Below are 21112 nucleotides of genomic sequence, written 5' to 3' on the forward strand. Positions count from 1 at the left end.
TAAACAAGCATGGCTGCAGAGACTCTGAACGTCATGTAAGCGCAGCTGTGATTGGTTAAGCTCCCTCTGACGCGGACAGATCTGTGCGCGCAAGGGATTGGCGGAAAGGAGAACGAGGCTTGGCACGCAACGGCAGCCAATAGTCGGCGAGCTGTTTGATTCAAGCCTCGCTGCGGGTTTTTTCCGACCAATAGCGGAGCTGGATTGCTGCCGTGCGTGTCAGCGTGGTTCCTGTGTTGGGTGAAGGTCGCGCAGATCGGTCATGGCTGACTTTGATTCCAATGTGGACCTGTCTGGGGCCGCCAGCCCGGCCGAGGCGGCGGAGTTACGGAGGATGATTGCGGTGGAGCAGCAGAAGGCGCAGTTCACAGCCCAGGTGAGATAGAGGATATTGATACATGCTGGTAGCCATGGTAACAGGCTGACTACATCTCCCATCATGCTGGGATAACATTGTGGGAGATGTAGTCCACAACATCTGGAGGGCTGAACACATTTTCTGCTCTGAATCTAGGAGCCAGCTTAAAAAGTTAGGAGCCAGATTTTTTTAAAACGTGCAAAGCTTTATTCAACCTCAAAATACAATTCTTAAAGGGTCACTATAGTCACCAGACCACTGCAGCTTAAAGGACCACTATAGTGCCAGGAAAACATACTCTAGGGTGAGGAAGTGGTTAACCCCTTACCTTTTCACTACCGCCGGGCTCCCTCGGTGCTGGGACTCTCCTCCCTCTTCTTCCGTCATCGGCTGAATGCGCATGCGCGGCAAGAGCCGCGCATGCATTCAGCCAGTCTCATAGGACTATGGACGCTGGCGTCTTCTCACTGTAAAAATCACAGTGCGAAGCGGCTGTCAATGAGAGCCTCTAGAGGCTGGATTAAATAAACAAAAAATTAGACGGAATATCTTACATATAAACAGTAGAAATTCTGGTGGTGTGAGTATTATTCCTATAATAGGATAAAAAGCAAAGAAAACAAATAATGGTGCAGTATCGTTTGTACTGATGGGAGGATTTGTATTATTCCCAATATGATCCCAATAAATTTGCACTCACAAACAAGGAGCCAATCAATATCCGGCTCAGATCATCAGCTTTGTGGGGTATCAGAGGTCCCACTCCCTCCTTTGTGTGTGCAGAGTCTTCCTTCAGTTGCAATAACAGGCATGCAGTAGTAGTTAAAGTGCTTTATTCCATAAAGTGCACATAAGTGATAAAAGTAAATAAAAACCTTACAGTCTGTACTGGTTAGTCCTGGATAAAATAGCAATACGCGTTTCGCCTCTCTGGGAGGCTTCCTCAGTTGCTGGTTTAGTGTCCATGGGGTTGTCGTCCTTTTAAGTCCGTTTCTTAATTCGTGAGGTGTGTTACTTCCGGGTCGCGCCTATTCCTTACGCATTTCCGGTTTGCGTTCCACCATTGGAACGCATAGGGGAGTTGTTCGCCGACTTCCTGTATGTCTGTCTACTGGAACGCATCCTTGCGTTCCACTCCGCCGTCGATCTCCATTCCGGATGAAACTTTCAATGTCCATTAAAGTTCTTAATATAGTCCCAATACTATTAAACTCCACACGTTTCTCAAATGAAAAATAGAAGGAGAGGGGAGACAAAAAATAGATGGGGGTAGTCAAGGGTCGAAATGTACTGTTTTTAACGGTTAAGTTCACCATTCCCTAATATCATAATTTTGTATTTATGTGTCCAGTGGATGTTTAAAGTGTTAAAAAGTGCTGTCAAATGTATACCATTTCATACCCATATTCTTTTCCTTGATGTATCAGTGGGAGAAAGGCTTACCAGTATTCCTCAAATATTGCTAAAATTGCCCCAATTTGCAAATGGATAGGGGTATAAACATAATGATAGGAATATAAACATGGTCATAAATACAGAGTGGGTGAGCAAATGGTCGGATATTAGTGTGTCTCAGTAAAAAATCAGAAAGGTATAAAATGGTAATGTTAAAAATACATAAGGTGCATGCTGTGCAGGAGTGTCAATCATAATAAAATCACTAAGGCATCCAATATGTACAATATTAAATGTATAGACTAACAGTCGGGTACTTTCTCCGAACAAGAATAAGTTGGGTGATATATAGAAGCTATTAGTTAGCAGGCAGTATTACACCCATAATCAACAATAAAAAAAGGTATCTCAATGTCGTGTTATGCACAAAATATAAACCATAAAGAGGTTGTATATAGAAAAATGGGCTTTTAGGATTTTAATTCTTTTAACTTTTTTGTAGATATGAACCATTTTATTCGCAAGTTGTGCCTAAAAAAATTTTTTTACAATAAGGAAGAAAGAAAACAGAGTGAAGTAGAAGATGAGTACCTCCACACATCACTAAGGGAAAAATCCGATTTCTTTCCAAGACATTTGATCTCAAGTGAAATAAAAACATTTGAGACCATGGTCATGGAGGAAGTAGGCAAATTGAAAAAAACTAATAAATACCAACATAATTTATCAGTGAAAGAAAAAGCAACACTAAAAAGCATCCAAAATAATAAGGACTGGGTAGTGAAACCGGCGGATAAAGGAGGAGGAATTGTTATTTTTAATAAAGCACAATATATAGAGGAAGCACTTAGAATACTGTCAGACCCCACAACGTATAAAAAATTAAAAAATAATCCCTTAAAAGAAGTCAATATTACTTTTAAGGAATATGTGAATAAAGGAAAGGAAGTAGGAATTCTAAATGAAAAAGAAGCAGAATACCTCTGGATTAAAAACCCTAAAATCCCTGTGTTTTACCACTTACCGAAAGTACATAAAAACACCACAAATCCTCCAGGGAGACCAATCATATCAGGCATAGATTCCATATCCACTAGGATATCGGAATATATAGATGTTCTGCTCCAACCGATAGTCATGAAAACCCCATCGTATCTCAAGGACACGATGCACGTTTTACAGATACTAGAGGAAACAGAGTGGCAAACAGGATATTTTTTGGTAACTTGTGATGTCACTTCCCTCTATAGCAGAATCCCTCATGAAAAAGGAATAGCAGCAGTCAAGCACTTTTTATTAAAATTTGATTTTAAAATGGAACAAGTGAATTTTATACTAGAAGGCATTTTATTAATTTTAACCAATAATTTTTTTTGGTTTGAGGGAGATATGTACCTGCAAGTCTGTGGAACGGCAATGGGCACCAAGTTTGCTCCCAGTTACGCCAATTTGTTCATGGCCTTTTGGGAAGAAACACACGTGACCCAGGGCCACGACTGGGTAGCAAACTTGGTGTCCTATTGTCGTTTCATCGACGATATTTTCTTTATTTGGAAAGGCAACAGAGACCAACTAGAGGATTTTATTAAGTATTTAAATTCTAACGATTGGGGAATCCATTTAACCAGCACATACAGTGAGGAGGAGATCCATTTCCTAGACCTTAACATTAGCATCCAAGATTCGAATATAATTACAAAGAACCATTTCAAACCTGTAGATGCGAATGGGTATATTGATAGAAACAGCTGCCATCATCACCCATGGCTTGCAAACGCACCAAAAAGTCAGTTCCTAAGAATACGACGGAACTGCAAGAAGGTTACAGACTATACAGAACAAGTCAATTATATAAAACAACAATTTCAGGAAAAAGGGTACGATACACTAGCCTTAGAAAGAGATATAGAAGAAGTTAAAGAGAAACCGAGGAGTGAACTAATAAAATATAAACCTAAAAGGGAAGCCTTCAATAAGAATGAAATACCATTTATCTGTAACTACAATGGACAAAACAAAAATATCCAAAAGACTATCAAAAAATATTGGCACCTTCTTATGAACGACCCTATTTTAAATAAGATTTTACCTTCACGACCAAGAATTATATATAGTGGAGCCAGAAATTTTAAGAGTTATTTAGTTAAAAGTCACTTAAGCCCCAAAAAAACAAACCATCTGATACAGGACCTCAAGGGTTTTTATGGATGTGGAATGTGCCTCCCTTGCAGAACCACCAATAGCCACAAAAGACACCTTACAAACATAGAAAATATAATAAAACGACCCTACACGATAACAGACCATCTGACGTGCCACACGAAGGGCATCATATACATCCTCAAATGCCCTTGCGACTTATTATATGTAGGGAGAACAATTCGACCTCTCAAAATTAGGATAGCGGAACACATAAGAAATATTAGAAATGGGATGGAGACCCATAGTGTTCCGCTACATTTTAAACAGGCACACAACCAAAACCCAGAAAACCTGTTTTTTTGTGCTCTTAAAGAAGTAAAGAAAGATTGGAGAGGAGGAGACTATATAAAACAATTAGGAAAAGAAGAGATGAGATTTATTTATAATTTTAAAACATTAGTCCCCCATGGCCTCAACCTAGATTTTGAAGTTTGCCATTTTAGATAAAAGGAAAATTTTAAAAAAAATTTTAAAAGCCCATTTTTCTATATACAACCTCTTTATGGTTTATATTTTGTGCATAACACGACATTGAGATACCTTTTTTTATTGTTGATTATGGGTGTAATACTGCCTGCTAACTAATAGCTTCTATATATCACCCAACTTATTCTTGTTCGGAGAAAGTACCCGACTGTTAGTCTATACATTTAATATTGTACATATGGGATGCCTTAGTGATTTTATTATGATTGACACTCCTGCACAGCATGCACCTTATGTATTTTTAACATTACCATTTTATACCTTTCTGATTTTTTACTGAGACACACTAATATCCGACCATTTGCTCACCCACTCTGTATTTATGACCATGTTTATATTCCTATCATTATGTTTATACCCCTATCCATTTGCAAATTGGGGCAATTTTAGCAATATTTGAGGAATACTGGTAAGCCTTTCTCCCACTGATACATCAAGGAAAAGAATATGGGTATGAAATGGTATACATTTGACAGCACTTTTTAACACTTTAAACATCCACTGGACACATAAATACAAAATTATGATATTAGGGAATGGTGAACTTAACCGTTAAAAACAGTACATTTCGACCCTTGACTACCCCCATCTATTTTTTGTCTCCCCTCTCCTTCTATTTTTCATTTGAGAAACGTGTGGAGTTTAATAGTATTGGGACTATATTAAGAACTTTAATGGACATTGAAAGTTTCATCCGGAATGGAGATCGACGGCGGAGTGGAACGCAAGGATGCGTTCCAGTAGACAGACATACAGGAAGTCGGCGAACAACTCCCCTATGCGTTCCAATGGTGGAACGCAAACCGGAAATGCGTAAGGAATAGGCGCGACCCGGAAGTAACACACCTCACGAATTAAGAAACGGACTTAAAAGGACGACAACCCCATGGACACTAAACCAGCAACTGAGGAAGCCTCCCAGAGAGGCGAAACGCGTATTGCTATTTTATCCAGGACTAACCAGTACAGACTGTAAGGTTTTTATTTACTTTTATCACTTATGTGCACTTTATGGAATAAAGCACTTTAACTACTACTGCATGCCTGTTATTGCAACTGAAGGAAGACTCTGCACACACAAAGGAGGGAGTGGGACCTCTGATACCCCACAAAGCTGATGATCTGAGCCGGATATTGATTGGCTCCTTGTTTGTGAGTGCAAATTTATTGGGATCATATTGGGAATAATACAAATCCTCCCATCAGTACAAACGATACTGCACCATTATTTGTTTTCTTTGCTTTTTATCCTATTATAGGAATAATACTCACACCACCAGAATTTCTACTGTTTATATGTAAGATATTCCGTCTAATTTTTTGTTTATATGATGCATTATTGGTGAAGGCTAAGGGGACCACACCTAGACGTTTGAGTATCTCACACACATACTTATCTCTCATTGAACACTTGCAAACCCTTATCTTCAGAGGCTGGATTAACCCTAATGTAAACACAGCAGTATCTCTGAAACTTCTATGTTTACAGCAGCAGGGTTAATCCTATATGGACCTGGCACCCAGACCACTTCATTGAGCTGAAGTTGTCTGGGTGCCTATAGTGGTCCTTTAATGTAGTGGTTCTGGTGTCTATAGCCTATCCCTGCAGGCTATTCAATGACTTTTTAGTGTTTATGTTGCTTCCTAGTTCCCACAGTGTGCAGCACCTAAATTCAGGGTCGCCACGCTCTGCATGAAGGTGCTGAACGTTCCCCATAGAGATGCATTGATTCAGTGCATCTCTATGAGGAGATGCTGATTTGTGCAACGTTTTGCAGCCAATCCTATGGGAAAACATTGGATTGGCTGAGATCATCAAGCTCGATAATCTCAGCCATAGAGGCAGGGACCAGTCGAAGGGAGACCGGCATGGGTAAAAAAAGGTGAGTAAAAATACCATTGCCTTGCAAACGAAGGGGCCTGGTCACCTAAACATAACCATGACAGGCAGACACACACATAGAAACATAGAATGTGACGGCAGATACGAACTATTCAGCCCATCTAGTCTGCCCAATTTTCTAAATACTCTCATTAGCCCCAGGCCTTACATTATAGCTAGGAGAGCCTTATGCCTATCCCACGCATGCTTAAACTCCCTCACAGTGTTAACCTCTACCACTTCAACTGGAAGACTATTCCACGACAGACAGACACACAAGCGTGCCACGACAGACAGACACACAAGCGTGCCACGACAGACAGACACACAAGCGTGCCACGACAGACAGACACACAAGCGTGCCACGACAGACAGACACACAAGCGTGCCACGACAGACAGACACACAAGCGTGCCACGACAGACAGACACACAAGCGTGCCACGACAGACAGACACACAAGCGTGCCACGACAGACAGACACACAAGCGTGCCACGACAGACAGACACACAAGCGTGCCACGACAGACAGACACACAAGCGTGCCACGACAGACAGACACACAAGCGTGCCACGACAGACAGACACACAAGCGTGCCACGACAGACAGACACACAAGCGTGCCACGACAGACAGACACACAAGCGTGCCACGACAGACAGACACACAAGCGTGCCACGACAGACAGACACACAAGCGTGCCACGACAGACAGACACACAAGCGTGCCACGACAGACAGACACACAAGCATGCCACGACAGACAGACACACAAGCATGCCACGACAGACAGACACACACACAGAGTTAATTCCATCAGGAGCATCTACCCAATGTAGTATTTTAGGGTATTTTATTTGGAATGCAGTTGCTTACTTTTTTCATACATCATGTTTTAAACCAGGGGTGCCCAAAAGTTAGATCCCCAGATTTTGTAGAACTACAACTCTCATGATGCTCATCGGGCCCCTGCTCAATGCAGCTGCTGTAGCCTTAAATTTGAAATTCACTTTGAATTCTCACTTTAGTAAATAAACACTACTTGAGTGATGTGTAAGTTACGTGATTGTAGGTTGTAGTGTTAACTGCCCAATGCGGTTCTGAAGATTATATTTTAAAGGGCACCCCTGCATAGGTTTCCAAAAGCACATCCTGTAGGGAGGCAGAAGTGCGTAGGAATATTTTTATTTTATGATTAACAGGTTTTTAGACCAGGTATATAACACTGCCATGCAACCAATAAAATATTAAAATAGGTTGAACTTGTCCTGGAGTTGCCAATTGAGGAAGGTCCAGTCCTCACTCCTGAAGGAAAACATGGAAGGTATGCAGGGCACACCTAACAAAAAGTGCTGTCTGGCTACAGTAAAAAATATACTTACTCCAGAAAACAGACTAAAAGGCAGCCAATAGTATGAACACCTGGTACATTTTGGACATCACTTAGTCCTTGTGCCTATGAACAATGGCCATGTGATGTTCTGAAATGCATCAAACACTCATTATTTTGGCTACCTTTAACCACCATTCTAATTAGCTAGCTGGATTTCTAGAATATAACTGTCCATGTGATTGTACTAACATTGAGTGTTTAGGATAGGAATTGTGGAATACTGTGTATGGAATTTGGGGGCTGGTGGCTTCTTCTGAAAGCCCGCCTGCCACGTCAAGGCAAGCCTCTCAGGTGGGACCCACATAGGCTATGTTGCAATGCTATTAAGGGTTAATAAGTATGTAGGGGTGTATATATATAAAAAAAAATACCCCTCTTTGCCAGAAGCTCAAGGACGAGGTAAAAGGTTAGTGTAGGACCCACCTGAGAGGTTTGCCTTGGCGTGGCAGGCGAGCATTCCCTCCAATGGCCATTGGAGTAACTATAACCTCCATTTGTTTAAATGTATATAGTAGGGATCGACCGATTATTGGTCTGGCCGATATTCTGTATTTTCAGCAATATCGGTATCTGCCAATAAAGATACCAATATTGCCGATAATGCAGACCAGGGCCGCCATCAGGGTCTTGCTGGGCCCAGCACACTCTTACTTACCTTCCCAGCAGCTCCCTTCAGCTTTCCTGTGTAAATCTCGCAAGTCCTGAGGCCGTCAGAGCGCTGCCACGGGTTACCATGGCAACGCTCCGCATGGCACGCAGGCCGCGAGAATTAGACAGGGGAGCTTCTAGGAAGGGAAGTCAGAGTCTGCTGGCCCCCCCCAGGACCGCCGTGGGCCCCCCAGGGAATGCCATATCACTGCCATAACACTCACTGCACTCATTATACACACACACACACACACACACTGCATCCACTACGCAAACACCTTTAACCCCTTAAGGACACATGACATGTGTGACATGTCATGATTCCCTTTTATTCCAGAAGTTTGGTCCTTAAGGGGTTAAAGGTATCCTCACAGCAGTTGTTTCTATAGTTAAGAAGATGGATATTTAATAGCATGTTAAAATCATGTTTCAAATGTTTCTTTGAATGTAAAAAAATATATATTTTTTTCAGGTCCATACCTTTATGGATGTGTGCTGGGACAAGTGCATGGATAAGCCTGGAACAAAGTTGGACTCACGGACTGAAAGCTGCTTGTCTAGCTGTGTGGACCGATTTATCGATACGACCCTGACTATCACCAACCGGTTTTCACAATTGATACAGAAAGGAACACATTAACATAACTGGAGGGGACAAAGACTGTTCGAAACAACTTTTATTCAACGTACTCTGAAGCAGCTGCACAGCATTTATTTCATATGAGTGAATACATGTTTTGTAACAGCAGCACTGTCTGGCTCTGTAACAGCTATTTTTGTGGATTATTAAAATATTCATAATCAACATGTTTTGCCCTCTGGTTGTTATCCATTTGTGTGATGTTTGTACATCTGAAAGTGGGCAAACTAAATAAGTTAAAAAACAAATGCAGTATCTTCACAGTAGCTGGTGAACTGAATTTCACACACACAAGGTTTCATCATTACTTTGAGTAATATATATACCGTATATATTCTTCATAAAGACCTCCTGGGTCGAAACGTTGATTGCTTAAATAATACAGTACTACAACTTTGAAAAATCTCTCCTCATTCATTCATTACCGCAAGCAGATCTTATACTGCTAGTAAGTGGTAACAGACACAAATGTTTTACAAAAGTATCTTTATTTAAAAATTTTAAAATAAATCGGCCTTACAATGACAACAGTATATTTGATGCATATGATGCAAATCTACAATGTAGAGTTGTGAGCAGCAACTCAATAACAACATCTGAGGTATGTGCGTGAAAGTATATTCCACAATGCAATGACTACTGAGTCAGCAGTGGTTTATTCCCTAAACAGGACAATGCAGTAAATTGAAACTGGCAGCATTTCATCTTAAATAGCAGATTAGTAAAAAAAAAAAAAAAATCTCCAATTTATCTACAGTCACAGCTTCAATATTTTAGTTAGCTTTTTGTTAATTTTGCTACAATTTTGTATTTAGAGTTGCAGAGTTGGTGCTGATTAAATTTTTTTTAACAAATACATGCGAAAAGTGTAAGGTAGAGATGCAGACCCCAAAATGTTCCTCTCTAGTCAATGGTCATTGGTCACAGTTTGGATCTGGAATTCAGTAAACGGGTTTAGCCTATCAATAAATCCTGATAACGCTTTGCACATGGAATTAAAGATCTGTAAATTTATTTATTACAACAATATGTTAAGTTTGTTAATGCTAAAATACTAGTATGTATGTTTTTGCTTGTCATTGGTGTCAGAGTTTAGTCTTGCCTAACACTATCCGCTTTGGTTCAGCTTACTGATTATGGATAATAATAAATTATGAATAAAGAAATGAAGGATATGATCACCCGATGGAAAAAACGGGCTGATCACCTTCAAGCCACCCCAAGCAGCGTCTCAAACAAAAATAATAAACAATTTTATTAGAAAAAATGTAGTAAAACCAAAGAACAGAAAGGTTCTTTAACCCCTTAAGGACCAAACTTCTGGAATAAAAGGGAATCATGACATGTCACACATGTCATGTGTCCTTAAGGGGTTAAAGTAATTATATAGATAGGGTCTGGTATTTCCAAAAAATGTGAAGATGCATACATGTATCAATTTCTAAACAGTGTATCAAACTCACTCATAGCAAAGTAAAAGGTAAGACGCATGTAGCAATATACACTAAATAGTATCAAAAACCAAGACCCACAGGGTTAATACTCTAATACAGAAATCGAAAGGATAGAGGAGGTTATAATGGGAGAAGTGAAAATAAAGTGGAGATAGCTTGTGAACAGTAAATAGGAAGGCTAACTCTAGCCAACTAATAACTCCCTAAACCCAACCACCCTCATAAGTATCCAAGGCAAGAAAAATGCCCAAAGATTGGTGTAACACCCTGTATCTAGAAGGATGGATCTACATCAGCATACACAGCCCATAATAAATTATGCACCCAAAGTTTCACTGCTCAATTCTCTGCCATTTAGGAGTTAGATCACTTTTGCTTTTGTCCATGCAGCCTCCATGAAAAACAGCTTCATTTTCAATCAGATGTTAACTTGCTTTAGAAGTTCTTATCTCCTGCTCTTTAAATTTAACTTTAATCACACACAGGATGCACATGTATGGTCTAGAAGGTTATAACAGAGAAGGAGATAATACTATCTAATTTAAACATAATGTGCAATATAGAAAGCTTAAACATTAGATGACTCTTTACAGGAAGTGTTTAGGAAAGCTGTGTAAGTCACATGCAGGGAGGTGTGACTAGGGCTGCATAAACAAAGTGATTTAACTCCTAAATGGCAGATAATTGAGCAGTGAGACACCAGGGGCATGATCTATAAACTAAAACTGCCTCATTAAGCCAAAGTTGTTTTGGTGCCTATAGTTTCCTATATATTTAAGATGATAGAGCTTAGCATAATTTTTTCCCCACTGGAGACATTAAAATTGCACCCTCATCACTTTTATATTTCTTGAATGCAGGAGTATAGGTTGACTTTTGTACTGAGCTAGAGTCTTCATCAGAATCATCACTAGTTGTTGAGTTTTGAAATTTTGCATGAAGCGTATCTTTTAAATCATTTAATTGGGTATGCACAGTGTTTATTCTGATGTTCAACATTTCTTCTTGGCCTTTTGACATCTTCTGTGCGAGGCTTAGAGAGTTCTGCATCTCTTTAAAGTTGCTTTTCAGCAGGCGATTCGTTTTTTTCTGGAGCTCAAGGATTGTAGAAATACTAGTTTGAAAATTACGCAGGATCTCACTGTTTTGTTGCTGGATGGTAATCAAGCTATCTAGTTTATCATCTAAATGTTTAAACTCTTGTTTTGGCACAGTCAGTGCACTGTCTTTGGATCGTTTAAGTGAAGAAGGCTTGCAGCTGGTACTTGGGTTGCTGCTGGATTCAGACTCTCTTTTTATTTGGTCCTCCAGATAAGATTGCGAGACAGTTTGAACTTGAGCATCATTACCAACATAAGAATGCAACAATGGGGTTGAGCTATTCTTGGGATATTGCAAGGGAGCATCTTCTGAGTCATCAGATAGACCAAAAAGGATGTGCTGAAATGACTGAAACGGTTTTCCTATATTTAAAAAAAAAAAGGAATTTAAAAGTCTGCAATTATTACTTTTACAGCATACACATGAGCTAAGAAATCTTTCTTTTTACATTGTTCAGCTCAGTGAATTTACTTCTCAACAAATCTAATGCTCTAATATAACTTAACACATAAAGGAACTCTCGCACTCACACCTTCATCTCATTGAAGTTAGGGACAGGGATGTCTGGGTGTCATCTTACCTTTAGAAGTTAAACGATTAAACCCCGAGGTTGGTCCTCTGGCACCCGACAACTCTGCCTTCTTACTTTCTCATCCCGGCACCCGCAATATGAGGAGGTTTGCCGTACAAGCTGTGGTGCTCTCAGTCTAACACAGGCAGACCATTAAAAAAAATAATTTGTACAAGCTGATCTATGAGGGGTGATGAGGTCCATATAGTGCCAAAAATTATATAGGATATTTTAACACTGAGCAATATAGTGATGGGAACCATTGCAGATCCATCAATTTGAAAACATAAATTTTAGTGGGCCTGCTAAAACGTTTGTGACAAAATACAGCTTGCAAAAAGAGAATATATTTTGAAACGCAGAAATATAATACAGCATTCATACATGTTATACACTTTCAAAACAATATTAATAAGACAAAGACTTACATTTATGTGAATTTTTTTCGTCACTCGGACAAATAGAAAATATGGAATGTAAAAATTAAAGAAAAAGCAAGCTTTTCTCTGAGAACACCAATGACTCACGTGCCAAAAATAAGCCATATATCAAAAATGTAATGGGGGGTATACGAGCAGATTCAGCTAAAGGAACACTCAAAGCACCATTAACATTACAGCATGCTGCAAAATTACAGCACCCAGATGACTCCAGATAAGTTGTCAAACCTTTAGCAAGTGATTTCACTACTTACATTGGGAGGGAACTAGAACGCTGTAGGGCATATGGTGCTTGGAGTGGTCCTTTAATACACCAAACGTAATGAAAACTGAGAAAAATGTTCAGTGAAGGAAAAACAAATAAAATGGTAGATTTTTTCCTTCAAATGTCCTAACCTCAACATCTGAGGAAAGGGTTTTAGGGGTGATTATTTCAGATGACTTACAAGTAGACAGACAATGTAATAGAGCAGCAGGAAATGCTAGCAGAATGCTTGGTTGTATAGGGAGAGGCATTCGCAGTAGAAAGAGGGAAGTGCTCATGCCATTGTACAGAACACTGGTGAGACTTCACTTGGAGTATTGTACACAGTACTGGAGACCGAATCTCCAGAAGGATATTGATACCTTAGAGAGAGTTCAGAGAAGGGCTACTAAACTGGTGCATGGATTGCAGGATAAAACTTACCAGGAAAGGTTAAAGGATCTTAACATGTATAGCTTGGAGGAAAGACGAGACAGGGGGGATATGATGGAAACATTTAAATACATAAAGGGCATGGGTGTCCACAGGGGGGCACTTGCCCCCCTCCCCCCCCCCCCTGGATTTTTCAGCTTGTTCTGCTATTTTTTGTGTGAGATTTAAAATGAACTGCAATACCGGCGCCGGCCAGTGTGTATGGAGAGAGACAGGGATAGGAAGCTACATCTTATTCCTGCTTCCCTCTGCTGACTGAAACCGCAGGGGAGCAGCACATGCAGGCAACAGAGATTAGCCTATAGATTAGGTATGTGAGGCATGGGGGGGATAGCCTATAGATTAGGGAAGTGAGGCAAGGGGGGGGCAGCCTATAGATTAGAGATGTGAGGCATGGGGGGCAGCCTATAGATTAGGGAAGTGAGGCAAGGGGGGGGGGGGCAGCCTACAGATTAGGGAGTGAGGCATGGGAGCAGCCTATAGATTAGGGAAGTGAGGCATGGGGGGCAGCCTATAGATTAGGGAAGTGAGGCAAGGGGGGGCAGCCTATAGATTAGGGAAGTGAGGCAAGGGGGGGCAGACTATAGATTAGGGAAGTGAGGCATGGGGGGCAGCCTATAGATTAGGGAAGTGAGGCAAGGGGGGCAGCCTATAGATTAGGGATGTGAGGCATGGGGGGGCAACCTATAGATTAGGGATGTGAGGCATGGGGGGGCAACCTATAGATTAGGGAAGTGAGGCATGGGGGGCAGCCTATAGATTAGGGAAGTGAGGCAAGGGGGGCAGCCTATAGATTAGGGAAGTGAGGCAAGGGGGGCAGCCTATAGATTAGGGAAGTGAGGCATGGGGGGCAGCCTATAGATTAGGGATGTGAGGCATGGGGGGCAGCCTATAGATTAGGGAAGTAAGGCATGGGGGGCAGCCTATAGATTAGGGAAGTGAGGCAAGGGGGGGCAGCCTATAGATTAGGGATGTGAGGCATGGGGGGGCAACCTATAGATTAGGGAAGTGAGGCATGGGGGGCAGCCTATAGATTAGGGAAGTGAGGCATGGGGAGCAGCCTATAGATTAGGGAAGTGAGGCAAGGGGGGGGGCAGCCTATAGATTAGGGAAGTGAGGCATGGGGGCAGCCTATAGATTAGGGAAGTGAGGCAAGGGGGGGCATCCTATAGATTAGGGATGTGAGGCATGGGGGGGCAACCTATAGATTAGGGAAGTGAGGCATGGGGGGCAGCCTATAGATTAGGGAAGTGAGGCAAGGGGGGTAGCCTATAGATTAGGGAAGTGAGGCATGGGGGGCAGCCTATAGATTAGGGATGTGAGGCATGGGGGGGGCAACCTATAGATTATGGAAGTGAGGCATGGGGGAGACAGCCTAAATGAAGAGTCAGCCAGGAGCAGGAAGGTAAAGTAAGAGAAGGAGAAGGAATAGAAATGAGCAGGAAGGGTCTGCAAGGAGCAGGGGCAGCAAGGAGCAGGAAATGTCTGCAAAGGGCAGGAAGGGTCTGCAAGGAGAAGGAAGGGAATGCAAGGAGCAGAAAGGGACAGAAGGAGCACAAAGGCAAAGGAGAAGAAGGAGCAGAAAGGAATCAGAATGAGAAAGGAGCAGAAGGGCGCAAAATAAGCAGAAAGTAGCAGAAAGGCAAAGGAGCAGAAGGAGACATGGAGGAGAGAAGACAGTGTCAGAAGAAAAAGAACACTGTCAAATGAAGGAGAAAAGGAGATTGGAGCAGGAAGGACAAATTAAGTGAACCCTCCACTTTATTCTGGACACCACATCATAAGGCTTTGGTACCTGGGCCTGGCAGGGAAACTCTGGACCTTCTCATCTCCCCAGGTAAAAAAAAATATCAGTGTTAATGTGTTCACTTTTATTTACTGAGTGTCAGGAAGCACAGAGTGCCGCTGGGGAGGGGTGTCGCTGATTGGCTAGAGCGGTCAGCTGGCACTCTAAGCCAATCAGTAGCTCCCCATTCATAAAAAAGTAAAACATTTTTATGAACCCGGGAACTAGCGATTGGCTTAGAGCGTCAAATGTCCACTCTAGCCAATCAGCGGCACCCATGCCTGACGTCAATCTCACTTCCTGACACTCCGTTTCAGAAGCCGAATACCACTGAGCGACCTGGAGCTGGAGGAAGCCTTTGGGGTTAAACCATTTGAGAGCGGTTTAACCCCTTAAAGGAAAGAGAGCACCCAGGGGCTTCCTGGCATCATAGCATTTTCATTTAGATTAAGTTGTTATGGTGACCAGAATGTTCCTTTAATTTGCTTAACATGTATTCCTGACACCATAGTTCTGAAAACGCTATTCACCCTGTCTTTATGTGATAATGACTAGGCCCCTTCCCTTTCATGAAACTGTCAAAAAGGGACCAAGCATGGATGTCATTATTAGGGTTATGGTAGGGTAGGTTAGGGTTGGTTTAGGGGTAGGGTTATGGTTGGTTTAGGGGTAGGGTTAGGATTGGTTTAGGAGTAGGGTTAGGGGTACTGTTAGAGGTAGGTTAGGGTAGGGTTAAGGTTGCTTTAGGAGTCGGGGTAGGGTTAGTGAAGGGTTAAGGATATGATTAGGGTAGGGTTGGTTTAGGAGTAGGGTTAAGGGTAGGGCTAGAGGTAGGGTTATGGTAGGGTTAGGGGTAAGGTTGGGTTAGGAGCCGGGTTAGGAGTAGGGTTATGGTAGGGTTAGGGGTAGAGTAGGGTTAGGTGTACGATTAGGGATAGGGGTAGGATTAGGAATAGGGACACCAGGGAGGTATGATAGAATATATGCAGTCAACGACTTGCCTTCATTATCAGGCATGACATTTGCTGATTTTCGAGTGTCGCTGTTGTTCTCTTGATCCAACCGGAAGAATTTAGCTACTTTTAGTTGAGTGGAATTTAGAATCTTTTCCATATTAACAACAGGAGCTTTTTCCATTAGCACACGTCTAATTTTCCTTTTGTAGTCACTCCATCTCTTTTTGCAATCTATGAGTGTGCGGTTTGTTCCACCTTCTTTGTTAATCTTTGTGACAATATTTTGCCAGATAACTGTTTTCCTTACGGAGTTGGAGGCATTTGGTCCATATAATTGCTCAACATGGGCTAGGATTTCCTTGACCAGTACTTGGTCCTCTTTGTCACTGAACTTCTTCTTCCTCTTTTTAATCATTAGATCAGACAGATCTTCCATACTTTGCTTAGCCATTTTGGTACTTTTAGAGCTAACAAAGACAAAAGTTAAGGAAACAAAATTATGATAACATGCACTTTAGACACTTAAACAAAGCTCTACTAATCATTTTGAATATTTCTATCGGTGTGTTAGTGAAATTGTCCGAAAGTTCAAGTAGTGTCACAAAAACATACAGCACAACAAAAATGCCTTTATATAGATTTACCTATGGTGGAATAAAGTAAAAGCATGCGCAAACACAGTTCAGTCACAACATTAAAATCACTGACAGGTGAAGTGATATACATTGATTACATTACAATGGTACCTGTCAAGGGCTGGTATAAATAAGGCAGCAAGTGAACAGTCAGTTCTTGAATTTTATGTGTTGGAATCAGAAGAAAAATGGGCCAGCAAATTCTGAGTGACTTTGACAAAACCAAAATAGTAAATTGATTGAAGAATGGGTCAGAGCATCTTCAAAACAGCAAGTTTGGTGGGTGTTTCCGTTATTCAACGGTTAGTACCTACCAAAAGTTGTGCAATGAGCTAAAGTGGTCTGGGTGCCTATAGTGTCTATTTAATAAACACATTTTTGGGCAACTTTCACAGCCTCCATAAAACACATACCTAGAGATTTTTCCAGACCACGTACAACCCTGCATGGCAATGGTGTTCCCTGATGGCAGTGGCCAATTTCATCAGGATAATGCACCCTGCCACACTGCAAAAACTCGTTCAGGAGTGGTTTGAGGAACATGACAAAGAGTTCAAGGTGTTGCCTTGGCCTCTGTGGCATGTGCTAGAACAACAAATCAGATCAATGGAGGACCCACCTCACAACTTCCGGGACATAAAGGATCTGCTGCTACTGACTTGGATCCAGACACCACAGGACACATTCAGAGGTTTTGTGGAATCCATGCCTCGATGCATCAGAGCTGTTTTGACAGCACGAGGGTTACCTACACAATATTAGGCAGGTGGTTTTAATGTTGTGGCTGACCAGTGTATCAAAACTAAATATAAATAAATAAATGAAAAGGTTTCAATCAAATAAAATCTGACTTCTAGCTGAATGTTTTTTCTTGAACAGACATACAACGTTATTCATTAAAATGTGAATTATTTGGAATCCAAAATAAATTTTACATTTTAGGCTTATTTAATAAGTCAAACTAAAAAGAAATGGCATGGTGGTAGAATGAGACAGATGAATAGGGATTGAATTGGCTCCCAGGAGAGCTGAACATTTTAACAAGCCCTAGAACGTTTTAGATATTATTATGTGACTTTTTGATACATGATGACTTCAGTAGCAGAACTGTTGCCATGCTGTCCATCAGGTGGTTTCTGATGACTGTCCCTTTTACTAAATTGTAAATTTGAACGTAATTGCACACCAAACACAAAGTTTCAATGACACTGACTGAAAACAGACTATAGCTTAAATAATTTGTTCTGTGTAAATACAATACCCCCTACATTATTGTGCTACTATATTGTGCTATTCAGCATTTCAGACTTCTCAAACTCAACAGAAGAAAGCAATCCAGAAATTAAAGTCCAAGGAAATCTCAACATAAGTGAGAACCAGTGAAGACCCAGTGAGGAGAAGTCCCAGCAAACCAGATAGCAATTTATGCACCTCGGGTGTCATCAGTTAGTTAAGGGTGATATACTTGCAGACAAACTAATCTATGTCCTTATTAGGCTGAGTATTATATTCATACGAACATAAATATAGCAAAGATTTAAATTAAACATAGATACCTGAAAATGAAGCTGTGAGGAACTGTGTAGACAGGTAAAATCTAGTGAGCTGAAAGGTATAATGGAGTTAGTTTCGATTTCTTTAAAGAAACTCCTATATCTAGCTTATTTCGCTGCTGATAGGGTGTGTCTACTGCCTTCAGGTGTCTACTGTAAACGGACTACATTCTTATATAGCAAACTTCAGTGACATTCCAACGTGCAGAGACTACCTGTGTAGGGGGAATGCAAACGTAACCAATATACAGATACATTTATTTTAATCATTGACATTGTACTATGGTATACTTAGGTAAACTGGCTCTGAATGGACGTTATTTCTCCTTAAAATCTGTCCCTAGCCCTTTGTTCTTTTTTGACCCCACTATCATAATCATGCTTTGTCATGCTTTGTCACCAATGTCCTCTTTTATCTTTCTGTTTTTTTTTGTTATCTTTTTAAATCGATATGCATCTAAACACTTGGTGGTAACTTTAATAGATACACCTGCTCTAGAGATACAATGCTGTGTGGGAGTGTGCTAATTCTGTGAGCATACAAGTCTAATCTGCTCAACCTAAAGAATTAATGACTACAAAAGAAAAACACGAGTCTTGAAAAACCAGTTGGGACACTTTCTTTACACGTTTTCATATATATATATATATATATAAACATATTTTGCTCCTGCACTCCAACCAAATAACAATAAAGATACCCGGTGCTCTGAGGGCTAGGTAATATACAAGGAAAAAAATACCAGCACTCCAGGGATTTTCAAAATACAATCTTCTTTATTCAGAGAAACCACATCAACGTTTCAGCTCCATTTGGGAGCTTTCATCAGGACAATCATGAAAGTGTCCTGATGAAAGCTCCCAAATGGAGCTGAAACGTTGATGTGATTTCTCTGAATAAAGAAGATCGTATTTTGAAAATCCCTGGAGTGCCGGTATTTTTTTCCTTGTATATATATATATATATATATATAGATGTAATGAAACTTGTAAATATGTATCGACATATATTTGAGATGATGCTGATAAGCTCTCGTATGGCCTCTTGCACGAGTAAAAGGGCCCTGTATTTAAGCAAATTTAATTACATGCTTGCACTGTTTTTGCTTGTGACCAGTGGCGTACACACCGGGGTCACAGGGGTCGCGGCTGCGACCGGGCCCGGCCCACCATGGGGCCCGGCCGCCCCTGCGACCCGGTATGTAGCCAGTGTGGCCAGCCACTTCTCCTGGGGGGCCCCAGAGCTGGCCACCTCAGGGCCCCCCGAGGCTGGCCCTGCTGTCACCGGGGGGCCGGTCCTGCGGGCGCGCGAGGGAGTGACGTCATCTTCCGGCGCCGGCATCGATACGCGGCGTGTGAGGGAGCTGAAGAGGGAGCACACAGGGGAGAATGCTCCCTTGCGCGCCTGCAGGACCAGCCCCCCGGTGACAGCACTAGACCCCAGGGAATCCCCCAGCTCTCCCAAAGGTAAGGAGGCTGGGGGGATTAAATAAAAAAAAAAACATGGGTGTGTGTTAGTGTGTGTGTGTTAGTGTTAGAGTGTGTGTGTGTTAGTGTTAGTGTGTGTCTGCTAGTTAGTGTCAGTGAGTGTGTCTGTTATTGAGTGTGTGTCTGCTAGTGAGTGTCAGTGAGTGTGTTACTGTATGTGTCTGTTACTGAGTGTGTTTTTGTGTCTGTTAGTGAGTGTTTGTCAGTAAGAGTGTATGTTTTGTAAGTGCGTGTGTATGTCTGTCTGTCGCTGAGTCTGTCTCTGTCAGTAAATGTGTGTGTCTGTCAGTAAATGTGTGTGTCTGTTAGCTAGTGTATATGCGTCTGTTCGTGACAGTGTGTGTGTGTCTTCAGCACTTACCTTTCTCCAGCGCCGGACTCCCTTGGTGCTGGGGATCCCTCCGCCTCTCAGCTCCGAATGCGCATGCTCAATGCTTTCCTATGGACGTTCAGTGTCTTCTCACTGTGATTATTACAGTGAGAATCACAGAAGCTCCTCTAGCGGCTGTCAATGAGACAGCCACTAGAGGCTGAATTAACCCTCAGTGAAACATAGCAGTTTCTCTAAAACTGCTATGTTTTCAGCTGCAGGGTTAAAACTACAGGGACCTGGCACCCAGACCACTTCATTGAGCTGATGTGATCTGGGTGTCTGTAGTGGTCCTTTAAGTGTGTGCATCTGCATGCACTGGCGTACATACCGCGGTCGCCAGGTGCCCGCCGCCATGTGTTGCGGCCCTGGCCTGCGCAGAGTAAGCGGGGGGGGCACGGATAAATTTTCGCACCGGGGCCCCATGGGTAATGTGTACGCCACTGCTTATGACTTGTCTCTAGTGTCTCTGTGAGTGGAATTCTAGAGGACAAAAGGCCAAGGAAAGTGTGTATTGCATGTGTTTGGATTTTGCTTATGGGATTGCGTGCAAGAGCCCCTACATATACAGCATTTCCCACACAATGAACCCCTTCACACATAGGACCCCCTACATACATTGAACCCCCCCCCCCCACACACACTGCACCTCCCACACATTGAACCCCTACACACACTGCACCCCTCACACACACACACTGCACCCCCCCGCACACACACTGAACCCCTACACACACACTGCATCCCTCACACACACTGAAACTCTTTCACATGCACTGCACACTCCACACACACTGAACCCCTCACACACGGCACCCTTCACACACTGCACCATCATCACACACAGCACCCCTGCACACCCCCCCCAAACACTGCACCCCTCACTGCAGTTTGTCTGTGTGCATCTGTATTTAGCAGTATGTGTGTGTGTTCAGCAGTCTGTATGTGTATTCAGCTGTCGATGTGTGTATTCAGCAGTCTCTGTGTGTTTATTCAGCACTCTGTGTGTGTTTATTCAGCAGTTTATGTGTGTATGTATTCAGCAGTCTATGTGTATTC

The 21112-nt window shown here is 42.0% G+C and overlaps 3 protein-coding genes across 3 annotated transcripts; 1 reads left to right on the forward strand and 2 right to left on the reverse strand.

Annotated features, from left to right (window-relative positions):
• The first annotated feature begins 201 nt into the window (after positions 1-201).
• Positions 202-9170, forward strand: TIMM8B (translocase of inner mitochondrial membrane 8 homolog B). The gene is made up of 2 exons (XM_063436263.1): positions 202-376; positions 8835-9170. Exons 1-2 carry the CDS (start codon positions 263-265, stop codon positions 9000-9002), a joined length of 282 nt encoding a protein of 93 aa, XP_063292333.1. The 5' UTR covers positions 202-262; the 3' UTR covers positions 9003-9170.
• Positions 9171-11070: 1900 nt separating this feature from the next.
• On the reverse strand, positions 11071-12972 carry LOC134576973 (uncharacterized). The gene is made up of 3 exons (XM_063435627.1): positions 12965-12972; positions 12138-12202; positions 11071-11919 (listed from the first exon to the last, which is right to left on the reverse strand). The coding sequence occupies exons 1-3, from the start codon at positions 12970-12972 to the stop codon at positions 11246-11248; spliced, it is 747 nt and encodes a 248-aa protein (XP_063291697.1). The 3' UTR covers positions 11071-11245.
• Positions 12973-15939: 2967 nt separating this feature from the next.
• LOC134576974 (myb-related transcription factor, partner of profilin-like) lies at positions 15940-18423 on the reverse strand. Its single transcript, XM_063435628.1, has 2 exons — positions 18191-18423; positions 15940-16465 (listed from the first exon to the last, which is right to left on the reverse strand). The coding sequence occupies exon 2, from the start codon at positions 16456-16458 to the stop codon at positions 15940-15942; it is 519 nt and encodes a 172-aa protein (XP_063291698.1). The 5' UTR covers positions 16459-16465; positions 18191-18423.
• Positions 18424-21112: the final 2689 nt, after the last annotated feature.

The sequence above is a fragment of the Pelobates fuscus genome, chromosome 11 (assembly GCF_036172605.1).
Source record: "Pelobates fuscus isolate aPelFus1 chromosome 11, aPelFus1.pri, whole genome shotgun sequence".
In the NCBI taxonomy this organism is placed as follows: Eukaryota; Metazoa; Chordata; class Amphibia; order Anura; family Pelobatidae; genus Pelobates; species Pelobates fuscus.